The 20,182-nt window shown below is 45.5% G+C and overlaps 1 protein-coding gene across 9 annotated transcripts in view; it reads right to left on the bottom strand.

The window, feature by feature from the left end:
- Window positions 1-20,182, bottom strand: part of Agap1 (ArfGAP with GTPase domain, ankyrin repeat and PH domain 1) — a 459,921-nt gene that overhangs the window by 156,242 nt on the left and 283,497 nt on the right. For all 9 annotated transcript variants that reach the window (XM_027397516.2, XM_027397517.2, XM_027397518.2 and 6 more), the window contains one exon: window positions 3,540-3,708. In XM_027397516.2, the coding sequence (XP_027253317.1) occupies window positions 3,540-3,708 (169 nt within the window). The remainder of the gene's footprint in view (window positions 1-3,539; window positions 3,709-20,182) is intronic.

The raw sequence follows: 20,182 nt of genomic DNA, 5'->3' as shown, positions 1-20,182 counted from the left end.
GAACAATGAATGGAACTGATCTGAACACCAGAAATCATGCTTTAGCTGCACACAAAGGAGACGCAGAATTAATGGAGACCATTCTACAGGAAGGGCAGGCGGCTGTTTGAATAGACAATTTGCTTATGTTTCCTATCACATACAATGGATCCAAACAAATCCAAAATGGATTAGAAGTTAATGATATTTTTTTTAAAGGGAGGGAGAGGACTTAATAAAACAATAATAAAACTTGGAAATAAATGTTTATTAGTTGCAAACAGACTCCAGACCACTAACGAATCTTTGAACAGCTTAATGTAGAAACAACAGACATATGGACCATGGTTTGAACACATATGAAAAAAGAAAAAACAAAACAAAACAAAACAAAACTCTGTGTAAGTAAGACCAGAAAGCAAAAGTAAACTATTTTATTTTAAATGTTACACATATTTTAAAATACTAATATCCTCAATATATAGAAAACTTTTCCATATCAACAAGAAAGGAAATCCTAAAGCACATGCAAACAAGACATAAAGTAACTACAACAAGAGATACACATGGCCGATAAGCACACGAGGTGCTCAGATTCACAACTGATGGAAAGAAACTAAACACACACAGCATGGGGTATTTTTACCCTGTTGATTCTGAAAATGGCAGTTAAAAGCAGCACCATGTGGGTATTTTACAGAAAATATTTCTAGAGGTTATTTTGGAAATCTACACCAAGAAGCTGAAAGAGGATTCATCGACTGAGCCACACTATACATGCTATTGGCTGCTGGAGAGTAAGCTGAGTGAAGAGACTCAGGAATGCACACACCCCAGGTCAGCAGACGAACAGTTAACCTCAGAGGAGGAAAACCAAATCACAAAGGAATCACCAAGGGAACCAGACACCCCAGCTACCATAGCCCCCGAAAACACCCACACAGCAGAATCCAAGAGTCAAGAGACTCCTCAATTATCATGTTCAGTTATTTGGCAAATAATTACAAATAACTATTTTTAGCTTAAGTCCATCACACCAACAGAGCATCAGTCCAGTTGCCCATGCTGCAGTTCCTCACCCTAGTTTTATGAATAACAACTTCAAACACAGGGAACCCACTTTCAGAGTATAATTTAGAGGATAAGAACTCAACCCAGCAAATTCGGCGATTTCTTAAGCAAAAAGCAACATGTCATTTTAGATTAATGTCCAGGTGTAAGACGTCAGTGAGAATTAAAGTTTCACAACATTTTGGTGTCACAGCTGTCTCTGACAGTACTGGACCCCTAGTCCAGCCTTAGGACCCAAGAACTAGACCGGCAAACACCTGGGGGTATGTTCTAGAGGTCTTATCAACTCTTCCTGGAAGCAGACAATGACATCATCTGTATGCCAACTGAGGGGGCCACACTGCCCAAGTATGACTGTGACCCTGAGACATCATGACTAAAGTCACACCCCTACTTCCCTGTCCCAACTACAGAGCACAGAACATCAACCATGTGCCCTCAAAGATTAATGGAGTAGAGTGTTGTCAAGATCCCTGGTCAGAAACCTGAGGGCTGTGACCAAGCCAACAGGTCTGACTCAGAACCAAGTCTGCCCAACAGCAAGGCTTTTCCTGTGAAAAAACCAGAGGTAAGGACACAATGCTCCAGTCCTTAGGGAGACCCAGTGTGAGGTCTAGTGTACATGACCTTTGATATTTCCCACTTGGAGAGGAACATTTTGAGCTCCTTAGGACTAATGTCATTCAGCACCCAAGAATTCAAGTCTCAAGACTCAGAGGTCCCAAATCTTAATTTTATTCACTGTTTCTTGCACTCACCATTAGTGTGTCCTTATGTAGGTTTCCAGCAGGTTCCTTTCTCCCACTACCTGGAGTACTTCCCTCTGCCCTAAGCCCGCCTCTTCTTCCCATCAGAGATCTCAGCCATTCCACAGCCTTGGACTTCCTGTCTTCCTCCCCAACGGGAGAGTCAGAGTCTCTAGGACAAGTGCTAGGCTTTATAGTCTGTGTCCCTGGGTTCAGGATGGTGGGGACACTACAGAGTCGGCAAATGACTTTAGTCTGTCACTTAATGTATATGGAGTACCAATTATAAAGGACAAATACCTGCAACTTTTTTGTCAATTTAAAAATAACTTTCAAAATATTATAGTCCCTTAACATTTATTGAGCGGATGCTCTGGATCTTTTTGGGAAACTCCACATAAAGGTTTATTAGAAGGGGACATAAGCAAATGCTTGCTGCCATGAATTCAGTGGTGGGCAGATACAGCATGACAAGTTAGCTGGCAGGTGACTGCAGTGTACAGGGATTCTGGAGGTCAGAGACTCCAAAGCCACAGTGCCCATAACTTTTAGAACAAAACTGGCCAATGATAAATATTCATGACTAAATGAAGAGATGATGTCATGTAATAAACTATGGAGACTAATTTTCTCCTCACTAATTTTTCTTCCTTGGGCAACATTATCCTTCCTTTCCACCTGATATGGAAACTTCACCATCATCCTGAGAGTAAGGGGAACGGGTCAGAGCAGGCATCAACCTCACCTTTCTGGAATGTGCCGATTTTTAGTTTGATTACTAACAGCCTGCAATGGTGTTGACTTTGCCCTTCTCTTCTGTTTGTAGGTAGGCAGCATGGTAAAGACTTGGTTGATTGATTTGCCCAACACAAGATACCAAAAGGCAGTGTCTGGGGGAGCCCATATTCAGACTCTCTTGTGTCAGTCCACTTTCATCACCCAGTGTCATTCACAGCCCTGTGGAGTTCAGCACTCTGTCTTTAAAATCACCCCACATTTCAGAAGCAAGAGACATTTTTCTAAGAAGCCGATACGCATGCTAACATCACCCACAAAGCAAACCCGAGCAGACCTGACCCAGTGGGAGAAGGGCCTTTTTGTAAGCAGAAACTAGGAACCTTCCTGAGGAGCTTGAGATGACTCCAGCTCTTTACCTGGCTTCTCTGAGAAGCAATCACATGATGGCGCAATGTGTTGTCAATCACCTACAAAGATGCTTTGGGAAAAACGAACATAATGCCAGATGCTGTGACTGCTTGGCGGCTGAGAATTTCCAAATACACCAAATTTTTGCAAAACAAGACTTTCTCTAATCATGAATGAAAAAATAAAACAGACAAAAATAAAAACCCAAAGTTCTTGGAATGAGAATAAAGAACAAAGTTGCTTTAACGAATGAGAGATGCTAGTGAAGACAGCAACTGACAGCTCAGCCATGTACAGGTCTGTGTGTCTTGCTCAGAGCTCCTTCCAGTACTGTGTGTATAGTTACCAGGCATTCAACTGATTCCTCTGCCTCTGAACAACCTTAACTATCTGATCCACATACGAAACTGCTCTCAACACCCAGCTTGGGAACACCTCCGACACTTTTTTAAACAGCTTTAACTTGCCTGCGGCCATTCACAGAACAAATGCATAGAGGAAACAGCCTGAGGGACGCGGTTTCAAGCCTGCCTGAGGCTACACCATCTACCTGCAGCAGGACTTCCCTCCTCAGGTGCACCTGAGGTGTGAGCTTACCTGAATTTGGTGAGATGTGTAAACTGCTCATGTCCTTGGACAGGCCATTGGTTTTGGGACTGGAGATGGGTGCACAGGCCGACGTGGCTCGGGGTGGCCTCTTCCCCGGCACTTTCACAGTGGTTCTCAGGAGGTCAATCTCTTTGCCGTGGACATTCTGCATGTAATCCTGTGTGAATGTTAAACACCCAAGAGAGATTAAAGAGAGGATGGGCTACAGTGTGGGGCACAAGACCTACTGATGTCATGAGCTGTAACCCTGTGACTGCCATTTTCATCTGCAGGATGAGGGTGGTATCATTCTCATTTTAGACTCAAGCTTGGCATCTATGTCCTGGCCTAACCTGGGCCTGGGAATGGGGAAGACAAACCATCAGCACAAAATCCTAGCTCTCTGAACTCTTGCTTTCTAGATGCAGTTTAGGAACCCCGGCTTGTGTTGTGACTTCTGAGTAATAACCAATGGTGATAGGAGGAAAACTCATGAGAGCAGTGTGTCCAAAGTTTAAGGATGTAACTGAGGTGTGCTGGCTAGTTTCATGTCATCTTGACACAAGCTAGAGTCATCAGAAAGAGGGGACCTCAATTGAGACAATGCTTCTATTAGATCCTTAATTAGTGATCAGGGGGAGGTTTCAGCCCATTGTACATGGTTCCATTCCTAGGCTGGTGGTCCTGGGTTCGATAAGAAAGCAGGCTGAGCAAGCCATGGAGAGTAAGCCAGTAAGCAGCTCCCTTTCATGGTCTCTGCATCAGCTTCTGCCTCCAGGTTCTTGTCCTGTTTGAGTTCCTGTCCTGACTTCCTTCAGTGATGAACAGTGATATGAAAAGTGTAAGCCAAGTAAACCCTTTCTTTCACAACTTGCTTGTGGTCATGGTGTTTCAGCATGGCAACAGAAACCCTACCTAAAACGTAAGGACTGCAAGTGTTTGAGGGACCAGCAGCAAGGTATTAACAACAACAACAAAAACACATTCACAAGTGAGCACTAAGAACAATGTGCATGTTCTCCTTTAGCATCAGAAGCAACACCCATAAAGTCTCACCAACACAACTGCTTCATTGTGAGCTGAACAAGGATGACACCAACAAACATGCCAGACTGCATGGGTAAAAGCCTATGAGCTCTCCACCCTATACAAAGAACTATAGGTAACTGGGAAAAAGCTGGGGGCAGGAGAGGTGTCCTTCTCCAGGGAAGAAAGAGTACACCAATTGGTTGTCCAATGCTAAATGGTCAGCCCTGAAAAACATACATACAAGTAACATTATACGGACTTAAAAGGTTTTTATTTGGGAATATTTATGTACATACAGGCACATACACATGCAATAACAATGGATTAAAAAAGAGGTCATAAAACTGAAGGGGAGTGGGGAGGGCTATATGAGAGGATTTTAAGGAAAGGGAAAGGAAAGATGTTATATTTAAAAAACAATCTCAGGGGTCTGTACCAGGTTAGAGAAACCCACAGGAACAGTTGACCTGAACAAGGGGGAGCACATGGACCCCAGATGCTGTCGGGGAGGCCAGTACAAGACTGATCCAGACCCCTGAACATGGATGTCAATAAGGAGGCCTCTGCACTCCAGGGAGCCTCTGATGGTGGATTAGTATTTTTCCCTGGTGCAAGAAGGGACTTTGAGAGCCCATCCCACGTGAAGGGTTACATTCTGGCCCTGGACACATGGGGAAGGGCCCAGGACCAGCACAGGAAGATTTGGTGGACTTTGCAGAGCCCCTGTTGAGGGCCCTACCCTGCCTGGGGAGTGGTGGGTGGATGGGGTGGGGGAGGAGGATTGGGGGTGAGGGGAGGAAGAGGGAGAGGGAGAAGGGAATTGAAATAAGCTTGTTCCCTAACTAGAACTAATAAATAAATTAAAAAAAAGACAATCTCAAGAATAAACAAACATATGCATGTTGGGGCTTCCATGTGAAATGCCCCCACAGGCTCATGTGTTTGAACAATTGGTCTCTGGCTAGAGGTGTCATCTGGGAAGATTGTGGGGCCTTTAGGAAGTGAAGGCTTGTGTGAGGAAGTGAGTCACCAAGGACAGGCTTTAAGGCTGAATAGCCTGGCCTCACTTTCTGTTCACTCCTGAGTACAGGCATGATGTGACCAGTAGCTTCCTGCTCCTGCCACCAAGCCTCCCTGCTCTGATGACCCATATCCCATTTTAACTGTAAGCTGAAGAAGAAATCCCATCCTTACAAAACTGCTTCTTTTCAGGCCTTTGGCCACACTTAGAAAGGAAACAAAGAAAAGCAAATAAATAACCTAGAAAAATATCCACCAGACCTTTGGCCCTTGTGTCAGAAGCCAGCAACTATCAGGGGGTAGCCTGGGCGGAGCCATTTAACAACCCATCGCACAAACACAATAACTGGGAACAGTCGAAGGAAAAGGATGCAGGCAAAGAGTTTGGGTGAGCATCCTTGAAAATGGACCATGTGCCAAAACCTTCACTGTAGCTCTGTGGTGCTTTTGGGAGGTGCTGACACTTTAAGAGATGGGGCTTGGTGGGGGGAGTTATGTCACTAGAGGTGTGCTCTTGAAATGGACACTAGGAGGCCAGCCTGCCTTCATTCCCCTGCCCTTCCCTCCCTGATTCTGGCTGCTGTGAGTTGAGCAGGTGTCCCTGGCCACCATGTGCTACTACAGGCACAAAGCAACAGGGTGAAGTGATTGTGGACAAAAGTCTCCGAAACTACAAGCCAAAATAAAACCTTCTACCATAGAAGTTGATTATCTGAGGAATACTTTGTCACAGTTATTAAAACCCAAGGAGTACAAAACTGAGCCAGGGTGGAGCGGCTGCTAGGAACATGGTCTATCACCCTCACCACCACCACCACCACCACCACCACCACCACCACCACCACCACCACCACCACCACCACCTCCATCATCTCAATGAGGCCACTTGTCTAGAGACAGACACAGCATTTTACATATTCTGGATATATTATCCCATCACATATTAGAGAAGGACACATCCTGAATTACTCTTAGATAATGTTTTTGAGTATTTTAACAGGAAGTAGGACTAGAAAGGAAGCAGGAATAGGCTTCTAGGTAGACCCAGAAATTTGTGTTTGTTCTTAGTAATTAAATTCAGGTTGGGTAATGTTAGGAGAAGTAACCAGCTAGCTTAAATTTTGGCTGAAGGGCCCAGCAAGGTGGGAAAGTGAGCCAGTTGTTTTGAGCACTTAAGTGTGCATGGAACAGATGCAGACAGACAACCCATACAAGCAAAATGGGAAGGTCAGGGACCTTAGTCTGCTGGAGAACAGAAGGGCAATGCATATTGACGGAGTTGTACAGGCACAGTGGGCAGCATGAAAGTCTTGGGCAATCTCCCAAGCCATCTAATTTAATTGCGAAAGTGGCCTAGCAGACCAAGTACTGGGAAGACACCTATGATGGTTAGCCTTGCTGTCACCTTGGTTATGCTGAGAAGTGTCTAGGACAGGGATGAACTGAACCTCAAGGTATGCTGTCAGGAAGTTTTGGAGGTTTAGCTGAGGTGTGGGTGCCATGGACATGGGTAGCATTATGTCACATGGATAAAGCCATTGCAGGATTTACTCTCTGGTTCCCGCCACTGAGCTGTATTTTCCAGGCCCCTCCCTACAATGGAAAGATGTGGGTCAAAGACGGAGGGACTTATTCTCATCAAGTCAGTCTGAAGGATAGTGTGGACCCTGATGGGAGAAGCTTGACCCTCAGGACAGCAAACGAATGTCCATCAGGTAAGAAAGGGACTTTGGCTAGGGCAAGTCATTAGAAAAAAAAAAGGCTGCTCTTATCTCTAATGCCTTCCATTAACACCCATCCAGACGCAAGCCCAAGTTTCCAAACAGAGTTATGCTTGCAAACAATGAATTCCTTCTTGCACAGTTACTCCTTTAAAATACCAACTTGCTGTAACTTTCTCTTTTAATGCCGATTCTTAACAAATTAAAATACAATAACAGGAGTGTAATTGAGCATTTATTGCTTATGAGTTCTAAAATGAGGCTAATCAGAGAGTGACTAAGCCCCAGCATGGGCTCTTTTAATAGGCATGTTTTAACATACAATAACCAGGATATTTTACTTAAAATTATTATAGAAATGTAGAGTCTGCTTTCCGGATCTGAACACTCCAAGGGAAGACATTTATCTTGAGCTCAGCATGGGCTGGCCGATCTGTTTTCTTGCCTGTGTTAGGCACTGCAAGCTTCAGATTTGGCTGGAAGAAACTTGAACATAAGAAGGCTGGGAATGTGGCTCAACTGGTGATGGTGTTTGCTGGGCCTGAGTTTGACCTCCAGCATGGCTGCCTCTGATCTCATTGCTGGGGAGGTAGGGACAGGAGCACTCTTGGGCTAATTGTCCAGCCACTCTAGCTGTGTTCCAGGTGAGGAAAAACCTGAAGCAGGGCTGGAGAGATGGTCAGTGGTTAAGAATACTGGCTGCTATTCCAGAGGACCCAGTTTCAATTCCCAACACCCACATAGCAGCTCACAACTGTCTGTAACTCTAGTTCCAGGAGATCTGACATCCTCACACATAACATATACAGGCAAAACACCAGTGCACATTAAATAAATAAGACAGAGGCAGATACTCAACCCTGGACTGTTAGCCTCTGCAGGTTCATGTGCACACACTCAAGCACCAGCCAACAGACATGCGCTTGGCAATTCCTGTGTTTCCATTCCACATAGTTTCTTCTCCCAAGAGAAAAACTGCCCCGAGTTTGATCCTGCTTCTGCAAGAACAGGGTCTTTTCATCTCTCCCCAGCTTGGTACTTGAGGAATTAAAGCTGCAACCACTAAACAATGTGGTGCCTTCAGAAGCGGGCAGGATAGTGCAGACCCTGGGTGAGCATGAGGTAGGGACCTCGCTGGGTAAAATAAAGACAGCAAGCTTATTTTGATATGCAAATACTACTCAGCTACCCTTCTCAGCGCTAGCTGCAGAAAATGCTGATCGAAGATAAAAGAGGGGAAAAAACCCTTTAACAAGGCATGAGGGTAATCCAAAGGCAAGTACTTTTAAACAGCACTTAACAAGTCCCTGGGGCCCACTCAAGAGCCAGGCCCCCCAGACGTGCCATCTCCTGCCCCTCAACAGCTTGAAAAAGTAGTAATTGCAAACCTATTTGCATTTTTCTCCTCAACTTGTCCACGCTTATCATGCGGATTCATTTTCTTCCCCCCCCCCCCCAAGCAGGCACCAGAGCAAAGGGACCCGTTCCCGAATGTGCCAACAGCTCGGTGACCATGCCTTGCTGTCCCCTTGCACCCCGAGCCTGCACCTTTGCCTTCCCCTGTTTTTTACATTTTGCTCCTAATTATGTTGCATCTATTGCCGTACACTTAATTAGCTGCATTAATGTGATTTCTTTTCACATAGTCAAGCAATTAAGAGCTATGATTGAGTTTCATTCAATTAGCCTCAACAAACATGCTAATTGATGTCCCAGATGCAAATGAGGTGCAATGAGAGAGACCTGCTTCGCAATTGAGACCCAGAGCTTTCAGCTTGCTGACAGAAGCACAGTTTAACGTGGCTCCCGCCTTCTGTGGGGGTGGCCTTAGGAGAAAGACGAGGGGCCATTAGCGCCTCTGCGTTCCAGATCATTCTGGATACTGAGAATTCACTGTTTGGCTGGCTGCTGTACAATGTGGTCTCACACTTCACAGATAGGCGTCCCTGGACTGGAAGGCGATCAGCTGGGTAACATTTGGCTGCTGCAAACAGACTGTGCTGCACAATCCCCACCAGCAGATAGTTACAAGGCTGTCAAGAAATTTCCCCCCAAGAACCTCAAAAGCAATCCCAGCCATCCCGGAGCCCTCTGTGTGCGTGATGGCCTAGATGGTCTTCAGTAAAGGGGAAGTTCATCTTCGTCACCTCTGGGGCATTTGGCACTTGAGTTAAGCACAAAATACAGCAATCCATCAATAGTCCCTAAAAATATTCTTAGCAGATCGATTCTGGCTGCCTTGCATCTGGAGGTTACTTTCAGCTGTCTGTGAAGGATGGTTTGCTGATGCACTCACAGGGTTAGCCAAGGCAGTTAACATGATCTTGGAGCCGAAGTGAAATGCACAAACTATGACCGGCACCCCCAAACTAGATCTACCACAGACACAAGGCCTGGGGAGCACGGCAGCGGCTTTACCTGCCACCAACCCAGTTAAGAGAATCAATGAATGCCATTTGTTTTTTAAACAGACGATTTTTAAAGAGAATTACAGTGCTTAAAGTCAAATGGCAGACAAAGTAAAGGAAATCTTTGTTGTAATTAGATTTTCCCAATATGCTCTGGCTCCTCAGTATAACATATGTTGATAAAGTTGATGCTTTACCACAAAATATACTTTTGAGTCAGGTAACAGACATGCTGAAATTTGTTTTCTTTTAAAATTACACTCTTTATCTTCTCTCTCCCTCCCTCCCTCCTTCCCTCCGTCCCTCTCTCTCTCTCTCTCTCTCTCTCTCATCTCTCTCTCTCTCTCTGTGTGTGTGTGTGTGTGTGTGTGTGTGTGTGTGTGTGTGTGTGTGTGTAGATCAGAAGAAAACAGAATTCAGTTCCTCAGGCTTGGCAACAGAAGTCTTGCCTGGAGAACCATCTCTCTACTGTTCCTGGACACAGTCAATCTAACTGATCTAGCCTCCTCTCTAAGATTTAGCTCAGCAGTCTTCAAAGTGTGACCCTCCAGGACTGTCAGGGGTTCCAGAGGTCAGTGGACAGCTCAAAATGGCTTCAGGAAGTAATTTGATTTTTTTTGTTTTAAAACTAGGATAGGAATTTGTTCTGATGTTACAAGAGTGACAGAGCAGTTTACCTATAACAAAAAGCTACTTTTCACTTTGTGAATTCCAACAGTCAAATACACATCTTATTCATTCTCTAAGTGCTGTCACAGGCAGGGTGCAGGTCTGACAGTTACTGGGTGCCTCTTTTGGAACTGCCAGCTAAACTAGCCACTTTTAAACAATGTTTTCACCTAATGTAACAACTGTCGCGCACATAGGCTATAGTTATATCTTTGGAAATGAATTGCAGGTTATTTTCATGAAAAAAGTGAACAAAATGAGACCTTCAAGGAAAATATCTGATAGTATTGGTGACTAATGATGAAACCTGAGCTTCCTCACAAAATAAATAAACAAACAAACAAACAAATAAATAAATAAATTAAACCTGCTTCTTCTCACGGTGAGCCTGGCATGTTTCAAATACCTAACATTTTCTGAAAATGTTAGGGTATTAATGCACTATCTAGACATTATGGATTGAAGGGAAGTGCTAGTGTTTGGAAAACCTGCACACTTCCTTTCAAAACCATCACTCTATTGAAGTGACTGCTGCATGATGCCATGTGCATGCATACATGTGGCAGGCGTGTCTGGATAAAATGCACAAAGGTCATTCAGGGAGTGCAGTGCAAGGGGTTTAATGCAGCAGAGAAGGCCATGGCTTGAGATCCCACAGTGCATCCCCAAGCTCTAAGATGCACAATTTGTTTCGGTGTATCATCAAGGAGCAACACTCAGGGTGAGCTGCAACAGTGCTGAACATCTCCCTCTTCTTTCCCAGTGGACACCTTTGTCCTATACTTGAACAAGACTTGTCAGGTCTTAGAGATGTTTGGAAAAATGGGAAAGAGCATTGCTACTTCATGGCTTTCTTTTGAAAACTACTCTCCTTTTGTCTTGTTTTAGTTATGTCTATTTATCTGTGTGTGTGTCTATGTGGCCAGTAGACAACTTCTGTAGTTTTTTCTGGCCTTCTACCATGTGGCTTGCAGGGATCCAACTCAGGTAGTAAGGCCTGGAGACAAGCACCTTTGACTACTGAGCATCTCAATGGTCCATAAAACATATCTTCCTAAAATTATTATCTACATGAACACAGAATGTGTGGTCCTTATTAAAATGAATTTCAATGTTTAAAAAAATTGTTTGAGTGCTTGATATGAAGAAAAGAGAACGAGTTCTTATTTTCACTATACATTGAAAATGTCCAGGTTCAAAAAGGTAGCCTTAGTTCATTAACTTCTATTTAAAAAAAAATTCACATAAAAAGTGTAAGAGAAGCAAGCCATTGTTAGATATACTGCTATTCCCAAACTCCATTTAATATTTTTTTCAAAGGAAACTAATCCATAAAGACAGATATAGCACCAGCCATTCACAGAGATCAAGCACATACGAGAGTCCCACACGTATGAATGATAAACAATGGCCTCATGCATAGTCACGGGCAGAGGAGAGACACACGCCTAAAAATACCTCGGAAATGCTCAAGGACTATGAAGAATCTTCTGGCCACATCCTTTCAGATCATGGAACTCAAAGACGACAATTTCTCCTTCTTTCCAAAGGGTCCTGGTCACAATAGCAAGGTAGGAGGCAGCTTCAAAGCCACAAAATTTCTATGAGGAATAATTTTGTTTCCCAAGACAGCTGACAGAATTCCATTGCTCTACTTTCATAAGGGCCTTCCTGAAGGCCACTTGTCAAGGCACATGCACCTGACCCTGGGCCATTGTGGGAAGAAGGCAGCTGGTGAATCAGAAACTAACAGTGACTGGAGCCAAGGTATCAGTTAGGAGACTATGCTTTCTCTGATGAATGCCTCATTGGGTCTGGGTAATTACCCCACTCATGGTGGCTGGTGGAACATGGCTGGGGTTCAGTGGCAGCACACTCTCCCTACAATAGTACAATGGCGGGCTCACTCCCACACTCTGGCAGGGCAAACCTCTCCATTTTGTGGACTACTGCGGCCAGCATTCAACCATGGTGGGCAAAAGTCCAACATCAGCCCAGGGGGATAGGTTACTGTAATATAAATCAAAATAGCAGAAAATCCCACAATGAATTATGAATATACCTTTGGCCCCTTCATTGTATCCGTCTTGATTGACTTACTCGACTGAGCTTCTTCTCATTTTAGGTTCAATTGAATATTACCCAGTTGTAATCCATGCGTGCTCAAACCTAGCTCGTGCCAGATGAGTGCTTCCGCTATGTCAAAGACTGACTGTCTGTCTCTTCAGGAGCTGCAGGCATCTCTGAGGGCAGGGCAAATTCTAGCACGGCAAATTGCAAGGGTAGAGTAGTGTCCTTTGCTAGTGGAGGACTTTTAATATTTAAATACTGGCAGAGCAGCGGGTGATCTTAGCATCTGTGAGTTCTGTAGAAATGTTCGCCACATTGGTATCTGGCTAGCCTGGTCATCTTTAAGACTTCAGACTGTTATGGGATAAGCTGGCTAGAAGAGACACCCCAAAAGGAGGAATGGACTTAGGAACAGAGGCTTTTACTGCAGAAGGTGCCAAGTCTTACCTCTGTTACTTGACCCAAGGGGACACTCAGAAGTACCCCGATGGAGGCACTTTTTGCCCACCGAGGATTTGAAGTACTTCTCGTTTGTAAGCGTCCACACAGGCCTGCTTACAAGGATCTGTTTACATAGCTTTCTATAAACCACTTTCTCAGAAGCCCCTCTGCTTCCCTCCTGCCCACAAGGAAGCTGACAGCGCCCCGTACAGATCCAACTTGCACGAGGGGCAACATCGTCACGTCTCCCACACTGAACTCTGTCTGGGAGACAGCACACTTGTCCCGATTAGAGGACAGGCCTCCACCGAGAACCTGGAGTAAAGAGTTCTGTGCATGTTGGGCTGGCTGCTTCAGGATCCTGTTCTATGTGTCCACACTTTTCTTGCCTGCCGTGTGGGATTGCTGCTAGGATCAGCTAAGATGAAAGTGCCACAGCTCTTAATAAATAATGCTCTCACTATACTTGCCCAGGAAAAACACTGACTCTCCCTCTCCCACTTTATACAGCTATTTCTTGAGCTAAAGGTGTTATTCCCAACCTCAGACAGCAGTTCTGACGTGAGAAGCCATTAGGGGTGACTGTGAATCAATTTTTCACTTTACAGTATAGGGGAAATTTTTTCCTTGAAATGCTGACATTTTCTACCTTGTCTCCCCTCCTCTTTTTGGTGGGGGAGGCATGTATCTGGCAGTCAGACATTTTTATTGCAAAATGCTGTCTGGAAAAGATGCAAAGTAAAACCTGCTAAAATGCAAGGGCAGAAACCCCCCACAAAACTAAGGGGGGAAAAACAAAAGGCCCCTTCCCTTTGCTTATTGAGTTCAGAGGCATAACAGGCTGCGCCCTGCAGCAACCGGGAAGCTACACTAATTTTAAAGCCATAAAACGCTATCAAGTGCCCTGCGGGGCAGGAGACTCTGAAGCTAGTGGCACCTAAATAAGACATGGTTCATTTACTTCGCAGCTTAGCCTAATGTAATCATCAGTGGTTTCTTAGCCTAGAGTTGTTAACAGGCAAGTAGCCGGCGCAGAGACGGCCCTCCCAGCCACTGAGGGGGCCCAAGCTAGATTGCTGTTGATTAGAAAATTTTTCAGTTTTGACAAGCACTTAATGAACATAAATCGCACCTTGATTGGTTTCCTTTCGGGGCCACGGGCACACCTGAGCAGAAGGGAAGGGGCCTCGCCAGTGCCACCCCGCCCTACCTTGTGAGACCCTAGCAACAAGCCTGCAATCAGGTTATGAGCCATAGAAGAAAATATTTATAAAATAGAATAATGAAATTCAATTTCTCAGAAGAAGAGGGAGAACATTTGCTACCCCCCTCCACCAACCTCTCCCACTGAGACCTCGGTGGTGACTGTCACCACAGGAAAACATAAGAGTTTTGATTTATCTGCCTTTCTGGGGACTTTCTGGCCACAATTTGTAACACTAGAAGGCCAAAAGAAAAAAAAGAGAGAGGAGAGAGAGGGAGAAAGAGAAACAAAATGATACAAATTGGGTAGGAGGCATGGCCATCGCCATGTGAACTGTCATTTGGTATACTGATAAGGCAATGTCTCCTGGTGTCTTCTAGAAGCTTAAAGACCCAGACCCATGAGCACACAGTGTAGTCTGTGTACACACATGCACGTAGGCTCACACACACTCTCTCTCTCTCTCTCTCTCTCTCTCTCTCTCTCTCTCTCTCTCTCTCTCTCTATTTCTTCATTTTACTAAAACAAACAAGAAGATACTTTTCACTTCAGGAAACAGCTGAGTGGGAGTCTCCGACATCTGAGGTTTGGTTTTGACATAACTGCCCAGTCTTCCACACTCACGCTCTCCCTCCATCAGCATTAAACAGCTGCACGTTATTTTGGCCATCTGCCTTTACTTAATGTGGCACATGTATGATGTGTGCCTGCGTGCATGTAAATGTGGGCCCATACATGGGATGCATGCAGAGGTCAGAGGTTAACCTCAGGTAGACCTCATCCTCCACCTTGAGAAACTCTCGTTCTCCACGGCATCACATCAGGTTAGTGTCTTGGGGGAGATGCCCATCTTTGCCTCCACCACATGGCAAAAGGATCACAGATGCTGGCTACTGGTTTTATTTGAGTTCTGAGGATTCGAACTCAAGTCTTCACACTGCATTGCAAGTACTTTATTCACTGGGCCATCTCCTCTGCCTCACCTTTATTTTCAAGTCTTGCTGCCCAAGGCCCAGGGTAGAATAATATAAATTCCTTGGACAAAATGAAGCTTTGATGAAGAATCTAACTATGTGTACAAAAGGACCTGGGTCTCCCGGGGTTCCTGGCTCCCAGTCAAAATTGCAGATATCCCCCTGAAACCACTGGCACTCACATCCAAGTCATTCCATAGGTGTAGCATAGATTAAATGCTTTTTACAAGTAATTTGGATGAATGACAGAAATATTTGCCAGGTTACCCAAAGCACAGGTGGGAGGACTCCCCTGTCCCCAGGGAGACAGTGTGACCATGGGGTGGCTGGAGAGAGGATTCTGGACGGACAATGGAGTTATCAAACTTCCATGATTCATCACACTCATGACTGAAGCCTGGACACTGTTCCATGAGCTTCTCTCAAGCAGGGCTGTGGAAGGCTGGGTGGTTCCATGGTACAACCGTTTCTACAACTTTTCCCACAAGTAGAGTTTAAATAGGCCTCACCCCTTCAAAGTTCCACCTCTTCCCAATGGAGTCTCAGGACTGGAAACTATACCCCTAACATGGCTTTTAGGGGACACTCAGCAGAGCATCAAATGTCACCTGCAGTGACAACATTCACCTGTCAAGGACCTTGGACTCACAGTCAAGCCACTGCTAGGACATTGAATGGCATGTGTTTCACAGAAAATACAGGTTTCTGCACATACAACAACGAGCCCCCTCCCAACACAGAGGAAGTCTCGCCCCACAAGGATTCACTCTTGAGACCCAGAAAAGCCATATGCTTGTTCTGCTTCCTGCCATGTAGAGAAACTCAAAAGAAATATCAGTCATGGCATGGTCTGTCATTTAGAAGCGCATTCCTGTCCCAAAACAGGTGGCTCAGACCAGATCACTACTAACTGCTGACAGCGAGATACCAACCTTTGATCTTCCATATCTGTAACCTAACATCCTAATCTAATAACTGTGGATGGGATCTTTGTATTGTAACAGTATTTTCAGACCATGAGAGACACTGCTGTGTGTGTGTGTGTGTGTGTGTGTGTGTGTGTGTGTCTGTGTGTGTGTGTGTGTGTGTGTGTGTGTGTGTGATACTGAGTGCATACATTGTGGTCAAAGATCCACATGATGAGGTTTGGTACCCAGGTCTGGAGCCAGGACCCCACAAAGCCACACAACCCTGATACCGACACTCTGGGTAATGCTGCCCCAAAACATTGAGCAAAGCTTGTGCAAAGCACAGGCCAGACAGATGGTGGTGAACAGCGCAGAGCCATGAGGTTCTTACTCATGGGGAGCCAGACAAAAACCCACCAATCATAAAATAAGTGATACAAACTGAAGCACTGTGTCACCAACATGACTCACTGACTATGCTCATGTCAGAGATACAGAGATACTAGCCACTTCCTGTCAAATGGCTTTCCGTGTGGGAACAAGAATAATAAGGACTTTTGAACGTGGGATCTTATTGTCAAGGTGGGAGCTTTTCTGATTTCTGTGTGGCGCTGGGACCACCGTGGAAGGGCTTTGAGTGTACCTGCACCTCAGGCAGTGCGAGGTCCATGCTGGCAGATGGGAGATGCTGTAGGAAGGCCTCTTCCAACCCCAAGTCTCCATGTGATGAATGGCCAGCATGCACCACCTGCAGGGGTGCTGTGGGAGGAGTTTCTTCCTAACACAGGCTCTTACCCTGGGAAGACACCTTTCAGAAGACCTGCTTAGGAATCACCTCAGATCCCTTCCTGGTGTTGTGTCAGCCAAGTGGCTTCCAGTCAGACAGTGGAATCTGGAGCTATTAAAATCTGCATTCTCATGACAATTTCCAGTGTCACCGACTATTGACTCAGAAAAGCTACAAACTCAAGGTTCACAGTACACATAACCATCCATTGCTATATAACCAGAGAGCCTCAGCCACCCAATCGCTAATGAGCTATAGAGTAAGAGATGTCTCTTCTAGAGCTCAGTTCCAATTTTGTGTATAAGAGAAAAAAACAAAACAAAACAAAACAAAAAACAACGAAAAAACCAGGGCTTATCTGGTTTCAAGAGGTAGCAGAAAGGAGGAGAAAGGAATCTGAAGAGGGTGAAAGCAATTCATGCACATAGGCTGATCTGAGTGCATGGGGTGCAGCTGCCAGGCCGCTTGCAAGGGAGACAGAGCTGGGCCTGACTGCAGTGTGCTCTCTCAGTGCCCCATAATGTGATGCCCATGGTTAGTAGGGCTCATTCTTACAGGCCCACTTAGGAAGCCCACCAGACAGAGCCGACTCCAAGAGCACGATCGTCAGCCATGCAGGCGGCTGTTCCCCCGACACAGAAGATGAATAGGTGGCCTTGCTGTGCTGCACAGCCCTGGGGCAGAGGTCCTTTCTCATTATCCCCTCTGTTTTTTCCATCATGGTGCTCCCTACGGCTCATATCTAAGTCCACAGAGAGGGGACCTAAAGATCTCAAAATCACATTGCCCTGCACCCACCCCAACAGGACCAGCAATGAGCCTTAAATCTATCTATCTATCTATCTATCTATCTATCTATCTATCTATCTATCATATCTATCTATCTATCTATCATATCTATCTATCATATCTATCTATCTATCTATCTATCTATCTATCTATCTATCTATCTATCTATCATCTCTCTTCTCCTCCTTAGGGCAGCTAAGTGCTTCGGGCCTTGGGGGTCTTGGAGATGAGTGATTAAAAAAATTTTTTTTAAATTATTTTATTTCTTGTATATAGGTGTTTTGCTTGCATGTGTGTCTGTGTACCATAAATCCAAGGAGACCAAAAAAAGGTGCTGGATCCCCTAAACTGGAGTTAGAGATGGTTGTGAACCACTCTGTGGGTGCTGGGACATGAGTGAGCCAAGGTACTCTGGAAGAACAGCCAGTGCTCTTAAAGTTAAGCCATTTTTCCAGCCCCAAGATGAATATTATTATTATTATTATTATAATATTTAGAAACAGAAACTACAAAAGAGCAAGCATTGTGTCAACAGCCAAAGGTACCAGCAGGTTTTAGAGTGAACAACCCATGGAACCATCGGGCTCTCTCTTGGTTGCTTTAGTTTAAGTGCCCGGAGTTGTCAGGACGCAATCTCCAGTGCAGATAAAGCAGAGATTTGGCTTGTCCTTCTTGGAGCGGGGCAGCAGACGGCCCATGATCTCCTATAACTTCCAGGGCACCATGTTCCCTGGAAAAGCAGTCATTCTTACTTTGGTTGGGTGTTCCGTTCCCAGTCTGGGTTCTTGGTTTTATTCACTTAGCATCAGCTGAGAAAGAAAGGGGAAGGAACTGAGTGGGCTTTGGAGGACTACAGTTTTAGACCCAACATGTAACTAAGAGATCCCCCTCGGCAGCTTTCATCTTAGGGGTGCACTTTTACTTGGGTGTCTAGCTCCATCAGCTTTTCATTTTGCTCAGGTGGTGGCATTTCTGGGTCCCATACTCCAAAGGGTTAGAAGCCACCCTGGAGGGCAGTATCGACAAACTTTCTAATCAACGAGTGATTCTCTGGGTTTCCAGAAAAGACAGCTGTCAGCCAGACTCAAGGATACAAGGGAGAGCCACTGTGGCCAGTGTAGGGTCTGGATGCCAGTGCTTGTCTTCCAACTTCCAGACAGTCCATGCGACTATGCCGGGTCCTGACCTGTGGCTGAACGTGCTGTGAGGGGACATTTTTTCAACCTGGCCTCTAGCTTCACCATTTGGAGCCCCAGTGGGACCTTGCAACTATAGTGGGCACCAGTCTGGGAAACCACTGTTTTTTAGGAATCACGGAGTTCAAGTCACCCTCACTCCCGTGTCTGTGCCTCTGCCTTCTATCTCCATTTACAAAGCAAGGAGGATCAGGGCCTGCACCACCCAAGGCCAGGTCAGTTCCCAAGCCTTGGGGGAAGCTAGGAGAGGAAGCAGAAAGAAAGGGAGGGGGTACAGCTAAGACACCACTGGACAGGAATGTTCCTCTGGAGATAACAACCAGGCTCCCCAGCAGGAACTTGAGAAGTTTCCTTCTATATATTCCATGGGGACAGAGGCAATATGGTGGGTGTAGCCTGGGTTAAATATAGGCAGAAAGAAGGTGAACCACCAGTCAGATTTTACTTGTTACTGGTCACCAAGTTCCAGCTCTGTTCTTTAAGGCATGTGAAGCACCAGCTGATAATGAGGCCTTTGGTGTGTGGCAGGATCTGAGGAAGACAAGACCCAAGGCAGGGAGGGCAGCCTTCCTCGTGGGTTGGGCTGCTCTAGGGGTAGGGAGGGCCTGGGGAGGCTCAGCCCTGCTGTATGTGCTCAGGGATGGAATCTGGGAGGAAAAGAGCTGCAGAAACACAAAGTCCTCAGCAGGGAAGCTCTGGAAAAGGCATGGGCCCTGTCACAGGTGGGTCTCCAGGAGCAGGCATTCTATCTTTCTGCCATCAAGGCCACCTGGAGAACCAGATGTATCCCAAGATAAGCTAGAGATAGAGCCACACAAAGAGTTTCATCCAACAAAGGACATCTTCTATCTACATCCGAACACAGCTAAACCTATGAAGATATCTATCATATGTACCTTGTAAACACAGATGTGCTGGCGACACACACACACACAACACACAGTGACACACACACACACAGTGACACACACACAGTGACACACACACACAGTCACACACACACACAGTGACACACACACACACAGTGACACACACACACAGTGACACACACACACAGTGACACACACACACACAGTAACACACACACAGTGACACACACACAGTGACACACACAGTGACACACACACACACAGTGACACACACACACACTCACACACAGTGACACACACAGTGACACACACAGTACACACACACACACACACACACACACACACACACACACACACACACACACACACACACACACACACACACTACCCCTACCTTAGGATGAGGCTACATACCAATATCCCCATTGCCACACTGTAAACAGCATAGGAGGGAGACTCACTCCAATACTCATCCTACAGAATGTCCATCTGAGCACAGCCCATCTCAGTCCTGTGCAGGACCTGCTTGTACCAGCCTGCACTTGGGCACATTCATCCAAGACAGGG

This window comes from Cricetulus griseus, chromosome 2, assembly GCF_003668045.3.
Source record: "Cricetulus griseus strain 17A/GY chromosome 2, alternate assembly CriGri-PICRH-1.0, whole genome shotgun sequence".
NCBI lineage: Eukaryota > Metazoa > Chordata > Mammalia > Rodentia > Cricetidae > Cricetulus > Cricetulus griseus.
The sequence above is the reverse complement of the archived record's forward strand: the minus strand, read 5'-3'. Positions and strand labels throughout refer to the sequence as shown.